The sequence below is a fragment of the Melospiza melodia genome, chromosome Z (assembly GCF_035770615.1).
Source record: "Melospiza melodia melodia isolate bMelMel2 chromosome Z, bMelMel2.pri, whole genome shotgun sequence".
Taxonomy (NCBI): Eukaryota; Metazoa; Chordata; class Aves; order Passeriformes; family Passerellidae; genus Melospiza; species Melospiza melodia.
Genome location: NC_086226.1, coordinates 54,642,605 through 54,662,618, shown reverse-complemented (window position 1 = coordinate 54,662,618; position 20,014 = coordinate 54,642,605). Strand labels below are relative to the sequence as shown.

Genomic DNA, 20,014 nt, shown 5'->3' with positions numbered 1-20,014 from the left:
GCCAACAGTATGATTTATAATACTGTAAAACAGTTGGAAGATTACTCAGAAAGATGCATCATCTTATTTTTCATGTAATTGTTCATTATTTTGAATGATATATTCAATCATGCCAATCCATTCTGGTTTTTTACGTAAAACAGGGCACGGTTTTTTGCTTTTCACAAGGTGAGACATAACTCATGACATTTTCCATCTGCATGTAAAAAGTTCTGAATGTAGGCAGCTAATGAATTCATAAATATACTTTGCTGTATTTCCAAGAAACAGAACACTGTCATTTTTGCTGTTCTTAATGGCAAAATTTTTATCCACACAAATCCTGTCTGACATTGGTGTCTGTAATAGTGCTAGTGTTTTCAGGACTTACACAGAACAAGCTGTATACACGAAGTCCATAGTCAACAAAAAACATGGGTAAGAGGTCCAACTGATAGTTTTAAGAACACCTATTTTCAATACTGCAAATAGTAAGCCTGAAAAGTATCATAAATACTCTTCAGTTAAAAGGGAGTAATCTGTGGACAGATAATCAAAAGACTCTGTGCAATGAAATACAAGATGCCAACTGAGCGTGGCTTTACCAGACTTGTCAGAGTTTTGAGTGTTATTCACATTCTCGTTTTTTTCTCCTGCTAGGTGAAGTCCCCAGCTACTATGAAAAATAAAGGTACCATAATGTCACAAAAATAATGGCTTGAGAGTACCTGTTAAAAAAGGACAAAAATTCGTTGGCCTCTCAAAATCTGTATATGGACGTTTTCATCCCACACACGTGAGGAAAGACAGAAGTCATATAAGTACACACATTTGCCTGTGCAAACTATGTTTTTTGGGCCTGCAGGTGTCCTCCATTCTTGTCTCTGAAGGCCGTTTTCCAGGCCGGCCAAAAGGGGCTGCGCTAGCAGAGCGAGAAGGTGGAGCTAAGTGGGAGTAAGGGTAACCTGAGAACGCCTCCAGCTAACTTGACTTTAAGTAGTACCGGTCCTGTGGATGGATTAACCAGGTCCTGGTTGATTCTGTCCTGTGCTGCAAGTAGCTTCCAGTATTCCAACGTTCACCCAAAAACTCCATACCAGGCACATGGAGCTGACGGAGACCAACCGTGATCACCCAGGAGTGCACAATTTGGCCTTCCAGGTAAGTTTTGTTTCCTTTGCTTTCTGGGGAAGAGGAAGGTGTTAAAATCATTGAGCAATGTTGAATTCAAACCCCGAACAAAGAAAAAGCATTTTCTGCCCTCTGCGTGCAGGTATTTTACAACATTCTACGCGCTGATACCCTGCCAAAGTACTCTGCTTTTGTGAAAAAAAAAGCTGAGCACAATTGACTTATTCAGGAATACGCTCTCCTCGGTGGTGTACAGCTAGCTTTGAAAAGTGTCCTGACTTGGTAACATTTCATAGGCTGGTGGATCTCTCAGCTGGCTCCCGTCTGCTCTATCAGTTGCTGATTTTTTCTGAGGATAGGTCATTTACAGTTCTGTTGAAGAGAAGGTCAGCATTATGCAGCAGACGCATAACTCATCAAAGCAATGTATTTCAATAATATGAGAAAAATTATAAAGTAATAATGTAACATAGTGGGGCATAACATTCTTCCATGCATAAAGTATTCACAATTGTCTTCTGCTCTTGAGAAGAGCGCAAAGAGAAGAAGCCCACCCAGATGGTTTTTGCATTTTCTAGGCATAAAGTAATATTAACAGGCGTTTAAAAAACGCAGATTTCATAAGCGGAAGCACAACCCCCCGCAAACAAACAAACACCACAAAAAAAAAAAAAAAAAAAAAAAAAAACCAAAAAAAAAACCAAAACAACAAAAAACCAACAAAGGTATTATTTATTTATTGTTTCCTGGTGGCCAGCATCCCTGTGCTTTCACTTGAATTAGAGCAGACACAAACAAAAACTTGCGAACCCGCAGCCGGGCTGACTCTCTGTACTTTTTGCTGAAAGTAGAATAAGTCGGGGAGAGACAGTGGCTGTGAAATACTCTGAAGAGGGCTATATGAACAAAGCAGCTCCTTGCTCTCCTTTGCAGTCTCCGATCCTTACGCTGCTCCTGATCTCAGCTAGCAGGAAGTGTGTTGCTGATGTGGGTATCTGCCGGCGCTATCCAAATAACACAGAAGGGGCTTTGCAGATGCTAAGCATGTGAACTATTACATAACATCACCGACATTCAGCTGCTCTGTATATTTATTCATTGCGTATTCGGACAGAGAAGCCTGTCAGGGAATATTTACAGAATGTAGGCAAGAGAATTAACTCTTAAAACACGATAGCCCAGGGTTAGGCCTTTCTCCTGAGTAATCAGAGCGCTCTGCAACTCTCGCAGCAGATGGATAAGAAATTTGAACTTGGGTCTCCATCAGTTCAAGTGAGCGAGATAAGAGGTTTTATCCTGTGTTTTCACACAAAATAAGTGACTAAACTAGTGTCGTCCGCTTCCTAAATCTGTACTTACAAACTCAAAAAGGAGAAGTCCCTAGCTGCAAAAGCTCGGTGTTAAACTCTCTTAAATGGCATAAGCTGAAAATCACCTTGTTCCTCAGAGATCTGTGTAGCACAGTATAGTAACCCAGGTTAACCCTCTGCCTTACGTAGCTAGCTTACCTGGGCCATTTTTATTTACTTCTACACTGTCTTATCTCTGTTTAAATATGTAAGTCACTCCCTAGAAAAAATAAGGCACAGAAGGAAATAGGTAAAGTTCTGTATGTAAACAAATCACAGTAAAAGCCACTGTGAACTACTTAAAAACTGAACAGTCTCATCATGTCCCACTATTTCTTGTGTTTAAGCTTTCCTTGCACAAAGAGTGAACATTTAATTCCCCCAAAATAAATAGGTCTTTATGTATTAAGCCATGAGTATCTTACCTAAACCACAAAATAAAAAAGTGTTCTGGAAAAGGTTTAATTTAAACTATTTTAATTAAGTATCTGTGTAGGTACCATTTTAAGTATCCATAGGTACCTTCAGATACACCTGAACCACTTAATGATTAATGCACATAGGGATAAAGTAACAGACAAGTAAATCCGAGTTAGACGATTTGTAAAGTAGACTAAGTTAGTAAAACAGCTCTGAATGCAATACAAAGCAGCTCAAAGCTAAAAAATGATCGATAAAGGATCACATATCAGACCTTTATTAAGTCAAGAATGAGAAGCACTGTTCTTTCTGTTGAAAAGGGATGCTTAAGGGATGAAGAAGTTGTAATATAGAGTAGTCTGCTTTTTGATTTGCACAAATGGTCAAAGAGCGATAACTATGAGCTCTTCTCAAAATCTCGGTTGCTATTGATATGTAAACACACACATTCATTTGTACTGTTGTATGATTTTCACTGCATCACCATTTTCAATGGTAGTGTAGTACACCCTCATTTAACAAATGTTAAATTTCAGACAGGATTGCATCCATGCAGCATGAAGTTACATTAATACCATTAATTGCATTTTTTAAAATGCCTGGTTCTGCAAAATACCAGCTACTTCTTTTGTGCACTATGCAGTTTCCACTTGAGCATAATGTTGAAATTGCAGGTCCTGCATTGTTACTTTGGGATAATGCCAGTACCTGAGAGACTCAGAAGCAACTTTCCTCCTTATTAACGGCTCAAAATGATATCAAAAGACAGCAGACGATAAATCCCAAACGTACACCTCTGCAGTTTCCCTCTTTGTCCCTCTCTTTTTGATATTAGGAGTATCTCAAGTACCCACAGCCATCTTGGTGTAATACAATGGGTGAGCTTTTTCTATGCGTTTTAAGATACATAGCTTTCTTTACCCATACTGCCAGTTTTCCCTACCATGTTCCTACCCTTCAGCAATAAAGTATTTAACTTAATAAAATCCAATGCAGTTGTTAAGGCCTACATGCTAAAGTTGCCTGCTCTGGATGCTGCCTCATAGGTATAATCTATAGATTGCTGCACTGTTTATAATTCAGATTGTTAATTTTTTTACATCTTAAAAATGTTGTGTAATTTCAGGAACTTAGATCAATCATTATCCTCAATTCAGAAAATTGTTCCTGCTAAGCGTCTATGTACCAGCGTAACAGATTGTGTATCTATAGCTACAATAATGTCATACATAATGTGTGGAAATGCTGCTGTGTCTCTTGCCTTCAAGGTGGTTCAGTCAACCTCTCATGCATGGCACTGGCTGGCTGGAGGACCACTACACGTGCCCACAGCTTCCTGCTCCAAAACTGTATCACTAATAATAACCTTAAAACTGAGATTGCACTTACCTAGCTTGTCGTTAGCCCTCATTAAAGAGGCAAAACTTTTATCTAATCAGTTCTGATGATTCAGATCTCTGATAACATAAAACATCAAGGCACACTTACTCCATAAAGAATTATAAAAGATGCATCTTAAAAAGGAACAGTTGGTGGGATGAATAAACTGCCCTACAGTTAAAAGCAACACAGAGGGAAACATAAATACAGGGCAAAGGGAAGATAACAGCTAATAAATATTTATTGTTCACTGGCCTCCTATCCCTAGTGCATTAAACAGCTGTATCTGTTTCTGTATAAGGTACAGAAACACTCTTAAGAAGTTGACTTGGCACTCTTTAAGAAGTTGACTTGAGGAAGGAGCCCCTTTAATATTCCGTCCTTTGCTCACAGTGCATAGGACATTTGTATTGCCATAAGGCGTGCATCCATTTCATTCAAACAAGCTTAAAGCATATCCTAAAAAGTACAATTTCTGTTTATTGCTATTTTTCACCGTTTCCTAGATACTCTTGTGTGGTTGGTTGATTAAGACTATAGATGTTATTCAGAACTTATATTCATGAGCATCCCTGTTATGTTTACCCTTAGAAATGAAGGTGGCATTGCACTGCATTATTTAACCAGATCCAGACAGGAAATTATGTAATCCTTTTCCACATTTTCAAAACTTGATTTCCAAAGACATACTTTTTTCAATTTGTTTGTTTTTTGTTTGTTTTTTGTTGTTGTTGTTGTTAAAAAAGCCCCTGCATTTCAGGATAATAGCCAACTATCCTACCCTGAAAACCTAAAATTTTTTAAGGAAACAACAATGTACTCAGAGGTGGGGAGTTCTATTTACAGTCCTTTTCAAAACAGCCCACGACGATGTAGCCTGCTAAATTTATATCTGGCAGAACCTTTATCTTATCTGTTGTTTATACAACTCATTTGCTGTAGTTTAGTACATGGATAATGAACATTCATCCTTCCTGCCTTGTAGACTGAGTTTTATAATTCGACAGGTATTTATGAGTGTTGTGATTATTAATTTAAATAAATTCTTCCTCAATATTTAAAATGCATTTAAACTCCAGAATCATGGCACTGGCTAACAAAAGATAGTACATTAGGGAAAACCTAGATGAATGGTGTTCAGGTTAGCTGAATGTTAAAGAAAAGCGAGTTTTAAACTGTAAACTAGATGGCTTCGCTTCTGCTGGGCAAATACAATAAAAAAATCTCTTGAGATGCAGCAGAATCCGACATTATAACTTGAACTATTTTCTTTTGAAGCATCTGTTTTCCGGTCAGTTCCTTGAGTATCTTGATTCTAATCTCCAACATAATGTAAGAACCCACCCTTAAACCATAAACAGTTTAAGCAGCTGCCTCAATGTCATGTTGGCCATCCTATTTTCCTCCCTAACTAGCATGAGCTAACATAACACCATCTACTCCAGAGTGTCTACTATTGTTAAAAACACAATAGAAGTTCACAGCCCTTTGCAAAATCCATCCTACTTCAAAATCAAGGAGGAGATGGCAGGGAAGATCAATGAATGTAGTTGTGCAATTAGGTGAATGAATGTAGTTGTGAATGTAGGTGAATTAACAGCTCGTCAAGAGGGAACTAAACAAATATTGAAAGAGCACAGCAGTTGACACAGCTATGTCCTTGTAATTTAATCAAGTATTTTACAAGAGGGGAATCCAAGCTCTTAAAGTAAAGCAGTTTGTGAAAGCAGAAACAAGGTTTCAAAACAGTTGTCATATTACAAGCGTTCAAAATAGATGGGCCAATTCTGTAATCCTTCAACTGTGTACTAAAGCAAAGAGAATTTTCTGAGGCTTCTCTGTGAACTTCCTGCTCTCTCATGTCACCTGGAGGTTGAGTAGGTTCAGAAGTGAATTCACATGCTGCTGTACTGGCCTGTGCTCATAACAGGATTGTGCTAATTATAGTTCCTAAGGCCTGAACTCCCAGTTTCTCTTGCGCTGTTTTGTTCTCCAGACATTTACAGGGAGTTGAAAAGGATACTAGTAAATGAGGTAGAAGTTTTCTGCCTGTGCTGAGCTGCTTACCTATAGCAATCGGCAACAATAGGTGATAAGCACAGACCAATATTTTGCTGAGGCGTTCCTTCAGGACCTCAGATACTAAGTAGGCAGGGAAGGGGAATAGGTAATTTTATTTGTCACTTGAATATTTCTGTTCTTATTAGAAATTAAAAATAGATTTTTTTTTCTTAAAGGAGTAGGGTTAAATAAAATCTTTTCACCAAACAAAACAAAAAATTCCATAAAGGGGAGAATGAAGAAACAGTTCTTAAAAAATCACCTGTGAAATAAGGAAACTGCTCAGCTTCATGGCACTCATTCAAAGACTATTCTAGTCAACAGAAATCTTACTAGAGTAAATGTGTTATCAATAGTAATTAACCAGTTTCTACTGAATCAGTAATAATCCAGAAATGTGATATAATCAGTTGAAATAGCAACTTTTAAAATTCACAGAGAAAGACACAATTCTATCAATCTGCAGCGTGGGCTACTGAGTTCCAGCAATTGTGTGATGCTCTTAATGGTTTTGTTACATTACTCATACATTAATATATTTTAATTATTCTGTAAACGAAACTTCTTATGTAATTATTGCACTTGAGCAGTGGGTTCACCAAAGTGACTTCTAGAGGTGTCTTCCAATATAGATTATCCTTTACTTGTGTATTTCATGAACAGCAACTTGCATAATTATTATTTTTCACACATTTACTGAAAAAATTCTAGGAAATCTCTGCTTTTTCTACCTCAGCAACAAGTATAGAACTCTTGAAAGACAGCATTCTCAGGAGTGTGTGAGGGTGGGTGTATGCGAATTACAGAACACTTTGCATTTTGATTTTGCAATGCTGTCTTCTGTATTTTTAATATATCTCAATGCTACAGTTAATCTCTACTTCTTGTGACTTTTTTTTTAATTGCATGGAGTGTTCAGTAGTTCTGTTTGTTGCTGGCTGCAGGGGCAGCTATAACAAACCCCTCTGATAGTATGGTTAGCAGGCAAACAAGTGGCAAGTGTTTCTGAAACAGAAACGTCTCTCTTAAGCGCAAGAAAAGATAGTCTTCACCTAGAAGTGAGGAAACTAATGTATCAAGGCCACAACACTTGAATAAAAAACCTCTTGTGACTCTCTCTTCTCTGAGACACAAAAAGTTACAAAAACACTTTGACTGAAACTGATTTTTTTTTTTTGTGACGTTTAGAGGCAAAGTATCTTTAAGGAAAAGTGTTAGTAAGCATTGTTCTAGTTGCTTCTAAGGGCATGTTTCTGCAAAAAGGCAAAATTCAATTTATTTCTAGTAGTACTGCTTATTTCTGTCTTTGGAAGTTTTTATGAATTTACTATGATTCAGGTTATTTTGTATTGTTCATGTGAAAGTGATTGTTTTAATTGTAAATACTAATTTACTGAGTTTATTACCATGTAAATAATGAGATACTTCATGCAATAAAGCCCAGTGAAATTATCATACTGTAACTGCTGCCATAAGAAACCACTGAAATACAAAACATTCACAACAATTGCAGATATAAGTTATCTGAAGTTTTGTTTAGACAGCTTTCTTACAAAACCAGATGTTCTCAGACCATTAAAAAGAGTTAATTTATCCTTCAAAACATTAAGAAACAAGAAAATGGAGATTCAGGATTTATTTTAAAAATTAAAATTAATTGGGCTGGTTATGGCTGTCATCATCTCTCTGATAAAAGGTACAACTCAGAGGATTAATGTGATAAAGCTAACTCCTCTCTTTAAAGATGCCCTGAATGTTTTATTCTTTGAGTAATATAAGTACACTTTCAAATTTATTCCGTCTGTGTAAAGAGCACAAATATTGGAGCAAAGGTACTAACAATTGGGGAAGGCCCCAAATAGTCCATTTTGCCCTTGGTGAGAAGGCTTGGAATTTTATGAACTTGTTGAACCAGTCCTGAGGAAATGGGCAGGACAATTCACTGTGGGAGACGTGACTTTAGTCAAGAAAAAAGCAGATTCATTAGTTGAGCACCATTCATGGCCAAGGCACCTTTGTGCAGTAGTGCAGGGACTTGAACTGCCAAGCTTAGCACACCAAGTTTTGGGTTCCCTGTTGTGGTAAAGTAGCACAGAGAATTGTACGAAGATTTAAATACTGGAAGACCTGTAAGATCATTGAATTCAACCATTAATCTAGTACCACCATGTTCACCAATTAACCATGTCCCCAGAGTCCCACATCTACAGGTTTTGGGAATGCTTCAGGCATGAATCTATCACTTCCCTGGGCACCCTGTGTTGCAATGCCTGACCACCCTTTCAGTGAATAAATTTTTCCCAATATCTAATTTAAATCTTTCATGGTGCAACTTGAGGCCATTTCCTGTCACCCACTCACTTGCTTCCATGGTGGCCCAGGCCTCAGATTATAAATCAGTTCTTATTGCACACAAGAAAGGCTTTCAGCTTCTTATTTGAACTAATGTAATTTCTGGTCCTAGAATGACAGTGATGATGGTGTGGATGATACAAATCTGAAAGGCCTTGGAGACAATTCACAGACAATCAAGAATTCACAAAATAAGGGAACAGTGCATATTAATCAGGTATGTTTTTTCTTTTTTTTTCTTTCTTCCAAATAACCTAATGAAAATTAGTAAACTTCAAAGTTAATGTCGGGAATGTATTAGTATATCCAAAGCAGATATGCTAACAAAATCTGAATATAATTTAAAATGTATAAACAGACAGACAAGTTCTATTCTCAAAAAATACATTAAAGAAAAAAAAATGCATGTGTAGGGTTCAGAAAAAATGTACTCCAATGTCATAATGGCTTCATACACAATACAAAAGAGGCACCAGAAATGGTAATCAAGGGGAAGACTGGATTAGGAGTTGCCCCAGAGTTGCCCCATTTTCTCATAAGAAGGTGAAAAAAGAGAATCTGTAATCATTGGTTTTAGAGATGAATCCTTCAGTCAGACAAAGAATTCATATTACTAAATATCTAATAATAAACTAATATTGGATTATTAAATAAACATCCTAAATAGGGAAAATTTCAGACAAACACAAACTTGAGGAAATAGGTCCTGTGTAAAACTGACCAGAGAGGAAGAGAGCACAATGCAGATTACTGTAATAATAAGCACATTTATTTTGACTTATTTTGACTGGATGTATGTTTAAGCCCATATACTGAGCATCCCACTATGAAAATATGAGAGTCAGGTTAAAAAAATCCACAGGTATTTCACCATTGTTAGGTATTAATATTTTTCACATCCTCACTCCAGAAATAACTTGCTACTCTAAAAATTCTATTCTATTGTAATCATATCTACTTGCCAAGTTTGGTAATGGTACTCAAAGCAGCATATAAGAAATACTTGATGCAGTGGGTACTCATTTCTATCTTCTATTGTTTTCTTGAATATGGTCAGAGGCAACAAAGGCATGGTGCAAAGTAATGACTCTGCTCTCAGAGTTGAATTAATTTCAGATATACAGTGAGTGAAATAATCACTTAGACTGTCCAGATAAGCACTCCTGTAAACTAGATTGGAAGCTGAGATCCTAGGAGAGATTGGTGGTAGATAGTGTCTATACCTTCATCTTCAAAAAGGTTGGGGAAAAGGAAATTGTTAAAAAAAAAACAAAAAAAAAGAAACAAAAAAAACCACCCAACAAAAATAACTCAAAAAGGACTTTCAGAACTGATTGAAACTGTAGAAAATTGGAGAAAAGTACGGACATCTATAAAAGCTTTATTTTTATCAGAGAAACCAATTTCCCACTGAAAAAGTTCATCTGAAAACATTCTGCCACTACTTGGTGCAAGAGTATCAGAGATGTGTGTATTTGCACCAGCAATTTCTCCGGTACACTGTGACAGAGGCATAAAAATTTATTTTGAGGGTCTTTACAGTATGGACTTAGCAGTGTCTCCCTTTGCTTGCAGAAGTTTACATGCTCCACATAGCCCTTAGGTAACTCTCAGCAAGGGCCAACACTCTGCATGAGCCAGACCTGGTATCATGTTTGGCCATGAAAAAAATAAAAGGGGTTTGCATCCATTCTCCAATTTCCTTTTGTATTTGTAAGTGACAACTTTCACACAAAGTTGTCTTTGATTTCAGATTTTCTCACATTTTAATGTCATTGTAGGAAAGCATTTGTGACAAGAGTGACATAGTAGTATTCTAAACATATTAAATACGTTGTGAACAATATGAAAATATGTAGATTGATGCTTTTGTATTTGTATTTTCAAAAGAAAAAATACCTTATATTCTCAAAACAAACCACATATTTCAGAAATTCAGAGAGTCAGAATTCAGGCTGTGGGTGATCCAGGCACAGGGAGTATGTTGTGGCATGGGGAAAAGAGATAGAAGAGCATGACCTGGCCTAGGCAGTGCAAGAAGTGGTGGCAGTGGGAATGATGGTGGGGTTGAAAGCAATATCTGTAGGACATGAGCTTCAAGCTGTGACCAGGAGAGTCAACACAGTGCCAAAGGGAGTGTAGCTGCCTGCAAACGTGAAAGCATGGCGCTTCCACCCAGAGGGCTGGGACTCTCTGGATTTTATAATGTAGGTTTGAAAAATCTGTGAGAAGCACTGGTATGCAATATATTCCAAATTTAGTCTCAGGAATATTTACATATTATCACCACTCAATGTCCCTCAGATAAGAAGCCTACCTAGTACATCCATTGAGAAGAGTACTGCCAGTTACCAAAAGTAACTTAGTAGGCATTTTTCAGGTTTGTTTTATTTCACAGTCAAGACCAAAGAGCCAAAGAAACTGAGTTTAGTGAAGATGCAGTCATATGTTGGAGTGCAGCTCCATAGCACCCTGCAAAAACTGCAGTCAAGAGGACCAACAGACTCCTGCTGGTCTTTTGCTGAGCTTTGCCTAGGAGAACAAACAGCAGCATCCATGTATATATTCCCCTGGTCTCACCTTGTGTTAGGTTCTGCCTTTGAGATCATTAAAGCCTGAAGATACTTGATAGGCTGAGAGAAATGTGGCTATTCAGCTGGGAGAAGAGAAGTTCCAGGGTCCCACTGTGGTCTTTCAGCACTTACAGGGAGCTCACAAAAAATAAGGAAGAGGAACTCTTTATAGGGGCATGTAGTCATAGGACCTGAGGGACTGGATTTAAATGGAAAAAGGGTAGGTCTAGATCAGATATCAGGAAGAAATTTTTTGCTGTGAGGATGATGAGATCCAGAATAATTTTCCCAGAGAAGTTGAACCTTTGAACCTGAAGGTGTTCAAAGTCAAATTGGTTGGGGCTTTGAGAAATCTGGTGTAGTGTGGGGTGTCCCTGCCCATGGGACTCTGATCTTTAATGATCATTAAAGTCCCTTCTAACCCAGGCCATTCCATGACTCTGTGGTTCAAGTCTCTCCCTGGCAACTAACTGAGAGTTTTCCAGGGCTTCTGGCAGCACCTGCAGCAGGACAGACAGCCAGAATGCAGGGGCCAGAGCAAGGTCTGTGGTGGGCCTTGCTTTCCACAACAGACTAGAGAATTGACTTACCGTAAACTAAAGTGACAAAATAACAAAAGGTAAACTCACCTGCAGATTGTCACTGCTCCAAAAGTGGCTGAGTGCTGTGGGCCACTCTTGTGAAGAGGGTAGGACATGTCTGCCAGGCCAGGCCAGGACTGTCATCACCCTGGTCATGGCCAGACACTCCAGGCCGCTCAGCCGGTCACGGTGCTCAAAGGGAGAGGCGTGAGTGCCACATGCAGGTACGCTGCTGTCTTTGAACACAATGGTCGCCTGCCCCAGGCCCTGGCCACTCTGCAGGCCCCACCATGAGCATGGAGGTAAGTAGCCACGGGACAAGCTCCATCCTTGTGCCCCACTGGAGTGAGATGGGGGACGAGGTGCAGCGTGGGCATGACTGCCCCCACGGGTGTGCTGAGCAGCTTCGGGGCTGTGCCCCTCCTGGCCCTCAAGGCAGTGCCCAGACAGGGTGCAGGGCAGCTTGTAGTCATACAAAAGCTTTAACAGTGCCATGATTATGTGGACTCAGGCAACAATTTTTCTTAAGAATAATATTCTCAGCTTAGTTAAATTTTTAAAACACTAAGCATTGCTCAGTTTAACCAGTCTCCATATACAAAAGTTCCATCATATTCAAGTTCTGCAAAGAGACAAGCAACAAAACCTGGGGGTGTCTATAGGAGGTGCTGGGCAAGCTGGCTAATTCACAGCTTGCCCTTTTCAACCTATAAGCAGTACAGGGCCTCCAGCTATGAGGCCCTGCCCTCTTCAATGCTGAGTAATGCTGGTATTTTTCCCTCCTTTGTTTCCCTTTTGAAAAACGGTATGGATGGCTTGGGACACTCCTCAGCTGGTCTAAACACTGCTCACAGATTTGGTGGCAGTGGGAGTGCTGGAGCCATGAATGCAGTGGAGGCAGGAAATTCTAGAGGCTGCTTCAGCTAGCTGCCAATGGGGATGCTTTTTTGCACCTTACCTAAGAAGCATAAACCCTTCTGACAACCTCGACACTGATCTGCTTTCCAGGGGGATGAATACATCAATATTGAGAGTGATCTGCATGAAAACAAACGTGCCTCCGTGGATGATGAGCAACCGCGCCTGAAAGGGTAATGTGTTTTTGGCTGAGCACGTCTTCCACTCCATCCTGGCCTAAGCAAAAAGCTGCCAGTGTTTATGCTTCTGGAGTGACAGCTCTAAATTTCACTGCCATGCCCCTATGCTACACAGACCTTTGTATTGCCTAGCAATTTTTGTAATACAGAAACACAGCTTGTTTAAAATTATTTTACCTTACAAATGACATCTGTGATTGTGGAACTATCCTTTTAAAGCCTGGCAAATTAAGGGAGCAATATTTCTTTTCTTGTACAATAACTTCTTTTCCAATATTTCTAGAGCAGTGTCTTTTACACAGAGGTCTTAAAGAGTGGTCTCTTTTAGGAAGTTGAAGATTCACTAGTGTCTTTCATCTGCATAGCCATTTGCTCCAGCACAAAGTAGGAACAGAACAGCTGTGAAGAAAGCCATTTTAATGGAACAAAAGTTTTGCTTTGTGTTTGCTCTACTTCCAAGTGATCACAGAGTGAAAGCACACATCCACATTGCTTGAGGATTAGGTTCTTCTGTGAAAGCTGTAAACCCTGTTTTAAGGCATTAAAAAGTTAAGACACAATTACTTAAAATCATATTGAATGTTCATGTGTGTCACTGATTTCTTTCAACAGATAGTACTGAATAGCCTGCAGTCTAAGACATGGCCCTTTTGAAAGATCAGTCTGTTGATAACACAGATTCACTGCAAGTGCAAAGTTTTAGCATTCACTTAAGTGCATGCACAACAGAAAATTGATTTCTGAGTTACAAAATGCAAGCAAGAATAGTTTTGACATATATAAATATTTTACATTAATGTGCTAAAGTGAGATCTGTTTTTTCAACATCTTCAGTTATATTTCAAGCCTATAGGATCAGCTTTTAGAAAAGAATGTTTCCTTAGTAAATTAACCAAATTTCATAAGGAACATATTTTTTCTGCCACTTTTCGGAACATTACTTTTGTGCTTAAATATTTTAAGATATTGTGGTACCAAAGTCATAAAAGCCTAAATTAATAAAGTAAAAAGGAGAGAGAGAGATGTTCGATAAAAGAAGAAATTACAAAAAATTGTAATCTGAAAGTAAGAATTTTAAATCCCAAAGGGCTCATAAGTAGCAGTAACAGTATTTTTTTCCCTTTTCTTGGGTGATGGAACCATACATTTGATAAAGTAGCTGCCTTTTTCATCTATTTGTCACTCATTTCTCCTTTTTCCTTTTCCTGTTGTATCTAATCTTTCTGCTGAGATTGGGTAGATAACCTAATGTTCTTACAAGTTAGAAAAAAAAGTGCTCTGATTTGTGAAGCTACAGGAATTCCCAGAACTGAAAATGAAGCATCAAAAGCAATCAGGATTTCTCCGAGAACCTATTACTCTCTGTACTTGTGAAGGTGTGTGCTCCTGCTCTGTTCTTCAGTGTACTGATATAATTTAAATTAATATTTCTTGTTTCTCTCAAATTTATTTTACATTAATTGAGATTTTTTGAGTGCAGAAAATAAGAGTATTCATGCTGGATTTCAGTGTGCATCTAAGTCCAGCTGCTGTTTATTTTCCAAACAAGTACAGTCCGGATAATTAGCATCTCTAAATATAACATTGCCTTTATGGACTGGGAATGCAAGAGACTGCTTCAGAGATGTGCCTCTCTAAAGCAGTGCCTCTGAGATGAAAGAGACATAGCTGTAATTTTTTCCAGCTTGCACAATACAAAGGTGTTTTTTTAGCCACTGCTTCTGTAATTGATATAAGTCCACTTTACCAGCATATTTAGCATTGGAAACCTCTGTTGAATTAACTCCTTTAACCACTATTTCTCTAAATTTCTACCTACTTCATGAAATCATGCTGTTACCTTTAGTGAGGAAGTGAAATATTTTATCATTGGAAGAACTGATACTAGAGCATGACATTCAAATATAATAAACCATTTTAACTTCCATGAGATGATGAGATGAAAAGTTAGTGCAATAACAACCAAATTTTAAAAGGTACAGAGACATCTATGCAGGCTGTAGTAAGGTTTTAGATAGGTACTGGTTATTTTACACACACACAAATGCAGCCTTAGGCCTTCACAGTTACAGTAATACCACTATTCCACATCATAATGCTGGGCTGGCTGTATTAACAGATTTTGTGGCTCTAGTAATGGACACTGAATCTTATAACTACACACTCACTTTGCACCAACCCTATTAACAGATCTCTTCACAGAAGAGCTGCACTTCAGAGGATAGCAGAACTGGCCTGCTGACTTTGGCCCTTTATGTAGATGACAGATTGTCCCATTAGATATCTGCCATATTTTCTTTTTCACCTGTCCAATATTGACCCACAGAAGTCTCTCTCAAAAGGAACTTTATATTTGGCACTTCGAGATCCAAATATAATCCTCTCCAAATTCAGTGAACTTCAGTGGAGAAATTTTAACCAATTTACACAATTTTCTTCTGGAAAAGCTTACATGTCTATTCTTTTGGGATTTTTTTCCTAGGCAATTAGAAAAAAGGTATGATGAAGTCTATGAATTTTGCAAGAAACATAAAACCAGAATTCATTATGTGGTCTACGGAATTTTAATAACAGGTACAGTATATTACCCCCAGGATTGCTGAAGTCTTATTTATTTACCTGTATGAGGTTATAGGCTGCCCTGTCTTTGTCCAGCATAAAAACTCTTGACTCTCTTTAAAGATGTATTTCAAAGTAGTTAAGAATTTAGTCACAGAGAAAATTCCAGATTGCAAAACCTTCACTCATTCTCAAACATAACAAAAGCACAAATCTTGCTAAACTGCTTCTCCAGCATGTTTAAAGTCTGACTAGCAATTACACTTGTGATAGCAGCATATTTCAGACTTTGGGTCCACTCCATTACCAGCTGACTCCAAAATTACAGTTTCAGTAACTTGCCCAAGATCATGAAATCACTTTAAAAACTGTCAGGCACCAAATAGGACCGAACTTAAGTCATCTGGCTGGAAATGAAAGCTTTCTTTGCTCACCCATATCACTCCATATTCACTGCAATTTTTTTCTGGAGTAAATGTATGACATACTTATGACAGTATGCACTACAAAATCATTCAAATATTCTTCTTTCTCCCTTTCCTAATTAGCCTGTACATTGTTTTGTTCCCTTCTACTTCACCAAGTTTGTTTTTGAGGTCTTCCTACTTGAACACTGAGAACACAGACACTTTAAATATGTCCATGAGTATACCAGGAGGTGGCTATAAAGTGTTGTTTGCATGTTGAGTATCCTGCCCTCATAACTAATCTTGTCTTGCTTTATCATAGAACAGACTTATTCTGGCTCCAGAAAGTGAGTGACTTCTAAGAATATGTCAGGATTTCCTTAATTCCATAAAAACCAACTTGCACTACAAAAATCAGTAGTCCTTCCTCTTTATTTGCCACAGATAAAATCCAATCATTCTTTACAAGAACGGAATTTTTTTTGGCCAGCATTTAGCTGCAGTGCAGTGAACCTGTCAAATAAATAATTTCATAGATACTTTATGAAATAAGTTATTTTTAAGCTTCACAATTACTTGAGGTCATCAAATCAGTCAAATGACATATGTTTATAGTGTTTGTTTCTAGTTTTATTGGATAAACTCATCCTCTTTTGAAAAAAAGAGCATGACTCATGCTCCTAATTCATAACTTTTACACAGGAAAAAGTTCTTGTAGATGGGTTTCACTTTTCTGAGTGATTAACATGCTTCATAGGAACTTACCTTGGCAAAATAATATATTCTGCTTTGACAGAATGCAAGCCACCTTTCGTATCAATGAGCATATCATAAGTAACAAAACTATCCAAAAAATTTTTCAGTATTTAGGCTGAGAGCCAGAAAAGCACCAAAAAGATAAACACAGGCCTGACTTTGATCACATCTTATAAATTTAAAATTTCATCCTGTTTTAAAAAAGACCAACCTAACTGACATATATGTTCTTGTTTCTGTGACAGCATACTTGGCAGTAGTTATTGCAGCCTGCACTTTGAATTTTCAGAGAGCTTTGCCACTCTTTGTCATCACTGTCCTCGCCATCTTCTTCATCTGCTGGGATTTTTTTATAGCTAAGTATGAAGACAGAATTGCTGCATTCTTTTCCCCTGGAGACCGATATCTGAAAAAACAGTGGTTTTGGCTGAAATGGTAAATATTAATTACTGTCTATTATGTAGAAGGAGAATGCACTAGTCAGGTTACCCCTATGATTTTATGCCAGCTTACTTCCCCATAAGAAGAGGGAGATGGGTAAATCACACATATCTCATAAAAATCACAGAATAATTCAGTATTTACCAGGAAATATCAGAAACACATTCAGGATTTCAAGGCAGTAGCTAGGGATCAAAAGTCTTAGCAGAAAGCATAGGAGAAATACCACAAATTGAGGTGGGAAAAGTTTGTGGTTGAATGAGAATATGTTCACAAAAGTTCATGTGTGTTGCAGCCTTTTGCATTCATTCTGAAAACCAGAAAGTTCTTCACTGTTCACAGAGCTGTTAGTTTCATGTAAACCTTAATTCTAACATTTACAAACTGCTAAAGATTAGAGTCTATTATCTAGACACTGGTTTTCCAAATATCCCCCTAGAAATTTTTACTTGACCTTCAGGAATCAAAACCTGCCAGCCAGATTTAATGTCATAATAAGATTGTATGACCTTACATATCCTTTGGGATAGTAGACATTCATCTGGTAGATATATAGTGGATAATTAGACCTGTCAGACACTTATTTCAAGTATTCCTGAGCAGTGACCGGGGATCTTGAAGTTATCCCTGGCAAAATAAGGAGAAAAAGGGGTCTCATAGACAAAAAAAAAAAAAACAACATATGAAATATCATTAAAAAGAAAAACAAAATTGGCCAGCTACCATCTATTTCAGCTTGGTCACCTACTAGCTGAGAAAGAAAGAGTTTTAAGGAGGAGTCATTCTCAATTCAGGATTGTTCTTCAGATTTAGAAATGGCTTTGCTAAGAAAGCTGTTTTAAAGATTGTGGTCCTTCTGCTCAGCAGCCATATTACAGAGCAGTCACACAGAGGCATTTCCATTAGATGATCTGGCAGCCTCTCTGGGAGAAAGAGCAAAAGGAACAGGAGAGCCCTGAGGAACAGATGGAACAAATGGGGGCAGTGAGTGCTGTATTACCTGAGCTGCAGTCTTTAAATTGTACATATCACAGGTTAGGTGCTTAACTGTTTTCTTCCAACAGAGAGAAAGTCTCTCAGGTGTAGGAAGGGTTAGTCAGCATTGCAATGGCCAAGCCATTTTGAGGAATTCGCTTGCAATGTTTTTAATCCCCATCTAAAGATCAAACTTATGTATCTAGGTACCACCGAAATCAGTGAAACCTTACTCTTAGACAAAACTGGCATTAAAGACTTGGGACAGTGCTTCCTCTCTGTATAGGGATGATGTATTGTGTTGCCTTCCAGACTGTTACAATAATTACCTTCAATAAATAAGCTTAATGTGGTTCTGGTAGTGGTAACCATAGAAACACTGAAACACAGAAATACCTGTCATTGTTTTTGAGATAGCTGAACAGTCTACAAATGGTTACAAAGAAAAGAGCTGTTTATAACCTGCTCCTCAGTAGAGTGTGTTTCATAGGCACACCAGCTAAACAGCACAGTGCAATTATAAATACCACAGCCTCTCTTGCCCAGAACTAACGATTCAACAAAGAAAAGGAAGGGAAAGGAAAGGAAGATGAAGTGAGAAAGGAAGATATCACATTTCATTTAATAGAAATACCACTCAGACTAGAGTCACTCATGGTTTTTTTGGGTTTCCTCCCATACTTTTCTTCCAGATGCCACCAAGGGATATTGCCAGAGGCACATCAGCAAAGGCAGATTCTTGCTTGTGTAGAGCTACAGTTTCAGTGCAATACATTGTGCAAAGAGTTTATTCACAAACATAGATGTAAATGTTCTGGGTATGGGAAGGGAAATGATTATCCCAAACATCTGATTCAGGATATTGTGATGCTTTTTATTTCCTAGGGTGTTGTGTGCAGCTCTTATTATAATGATCATCTGCTGGCTCATCTTTGACACGACGAAACAAGGATCCCGTCAGCTAATCTCTTTTGGTGGGCTTGTGATGTATGTCATCCTGATGCTTATCTTTTCCAAATATCCAACCCAAGTGAGTATTTATTCCATGATGCACCTTTTGGGATTTTTTTTTTATTCTGTATCTAAAAAGCTATTCCCCTACCCTAGCACCAAACCTAGTAAGAGTAACAGAATGTGGGAAAGTAAGAATATAGCCTTGCCTGAGGCCAAGCACTGTGTTTAACTTCTGAGGAAAGTAATTTTGCTGTTGAGGACCATGTATGGGGCTGTACCAACACCTGTCTCACTATTTGGGAACCTGCTGTCCACCTTCTGTTCCAGCTCTGATACAGTTCAAACTGGAAACCTCTCCATGCTTTCACCCGCAGGAGCCTCACCACAGTCCTCAGCACATCACAGTCACTTATTTGAGGACATTGTTATCACATCAGTCAGTACAAATTGCCTGGAACCAGAGATATGATAGACTTATTTTCCACTGCCAATTCAGCAGCTGGGGCTAAGCTGATGTCCTCACTTTTTGCTCCTCCACTCCCATAGGCTCAAAAATGCCATTTATTTTAATTTTCCATGAGAAATGTCCACTCTATTTTGCTGTAGTATTACAAAGGGCTTCATTCAGTCACCACAATTACCACTTCAGCTTTTACTTCTGTTTGCATGCCTCATATACCTCTGCATTCTTTCTTTAATCATACATACATTGTTCAGGTCACCAAGTTTTCCCAATGCTTACCATGACTTCCATCAATGCTGAGACTTTCTTAACAGGTGAAGTCCTCTCAACAAGGACTAATGAACTTGTCATATCCTTTGCAACAGCTGCTGTCTCCAACTGAGGTGAAACTCATACTCTAAATGCTTTGTGCTCTCCTATGAGCCCTCATTGCAACTAATTGGTTTGTGTTACTCAAATATGATCTGATTAAATTAGAGAATGCCATCATAACTCTTTGTTTTGTAAGTGATTTGATTCAGTTTTCACAAAACAAA

General features: G+C 38.2%; 1 protein-coding gene across 1 annotated transcript in view; it reads left to right on the top strand.

Annotated features, from left to right (window-relative positions):
• Positions 1-1,083: 1,083 nt before the first annotated feature.
• The window catches only part of SLC28A3 (solute carrier family 28 member 3), a 37,993-nt gene continuing 19,062 nt past the window's right edge, over positions 1,084-20,014 (top strand). The window contains exons 1-6 of the mRNA XM_063180226.1: positions 1,084-1,140; positions 8,785-8,889; positions 12,835-12,917; positions 15,406-15,497; positions 16,891-17,080; positions 18,947-19,091. Of these exons, the coding sequence (XP_063036296.1) occupies positions 1,084-1,140; positions 8,785-8,889; positions 12,835-12,917; positions 15,406-15,497; positions 16,891-17,080; positions 18,947-19,091 (672 nt within the window). The remainder of the gene's footprint in view (positions 1,141-8,784; positions 8,890-12,834; positions 12,918-15,405; positions 15,498-16,890; positions 17,081-18,946; positions 19,092-20,014) is intronic.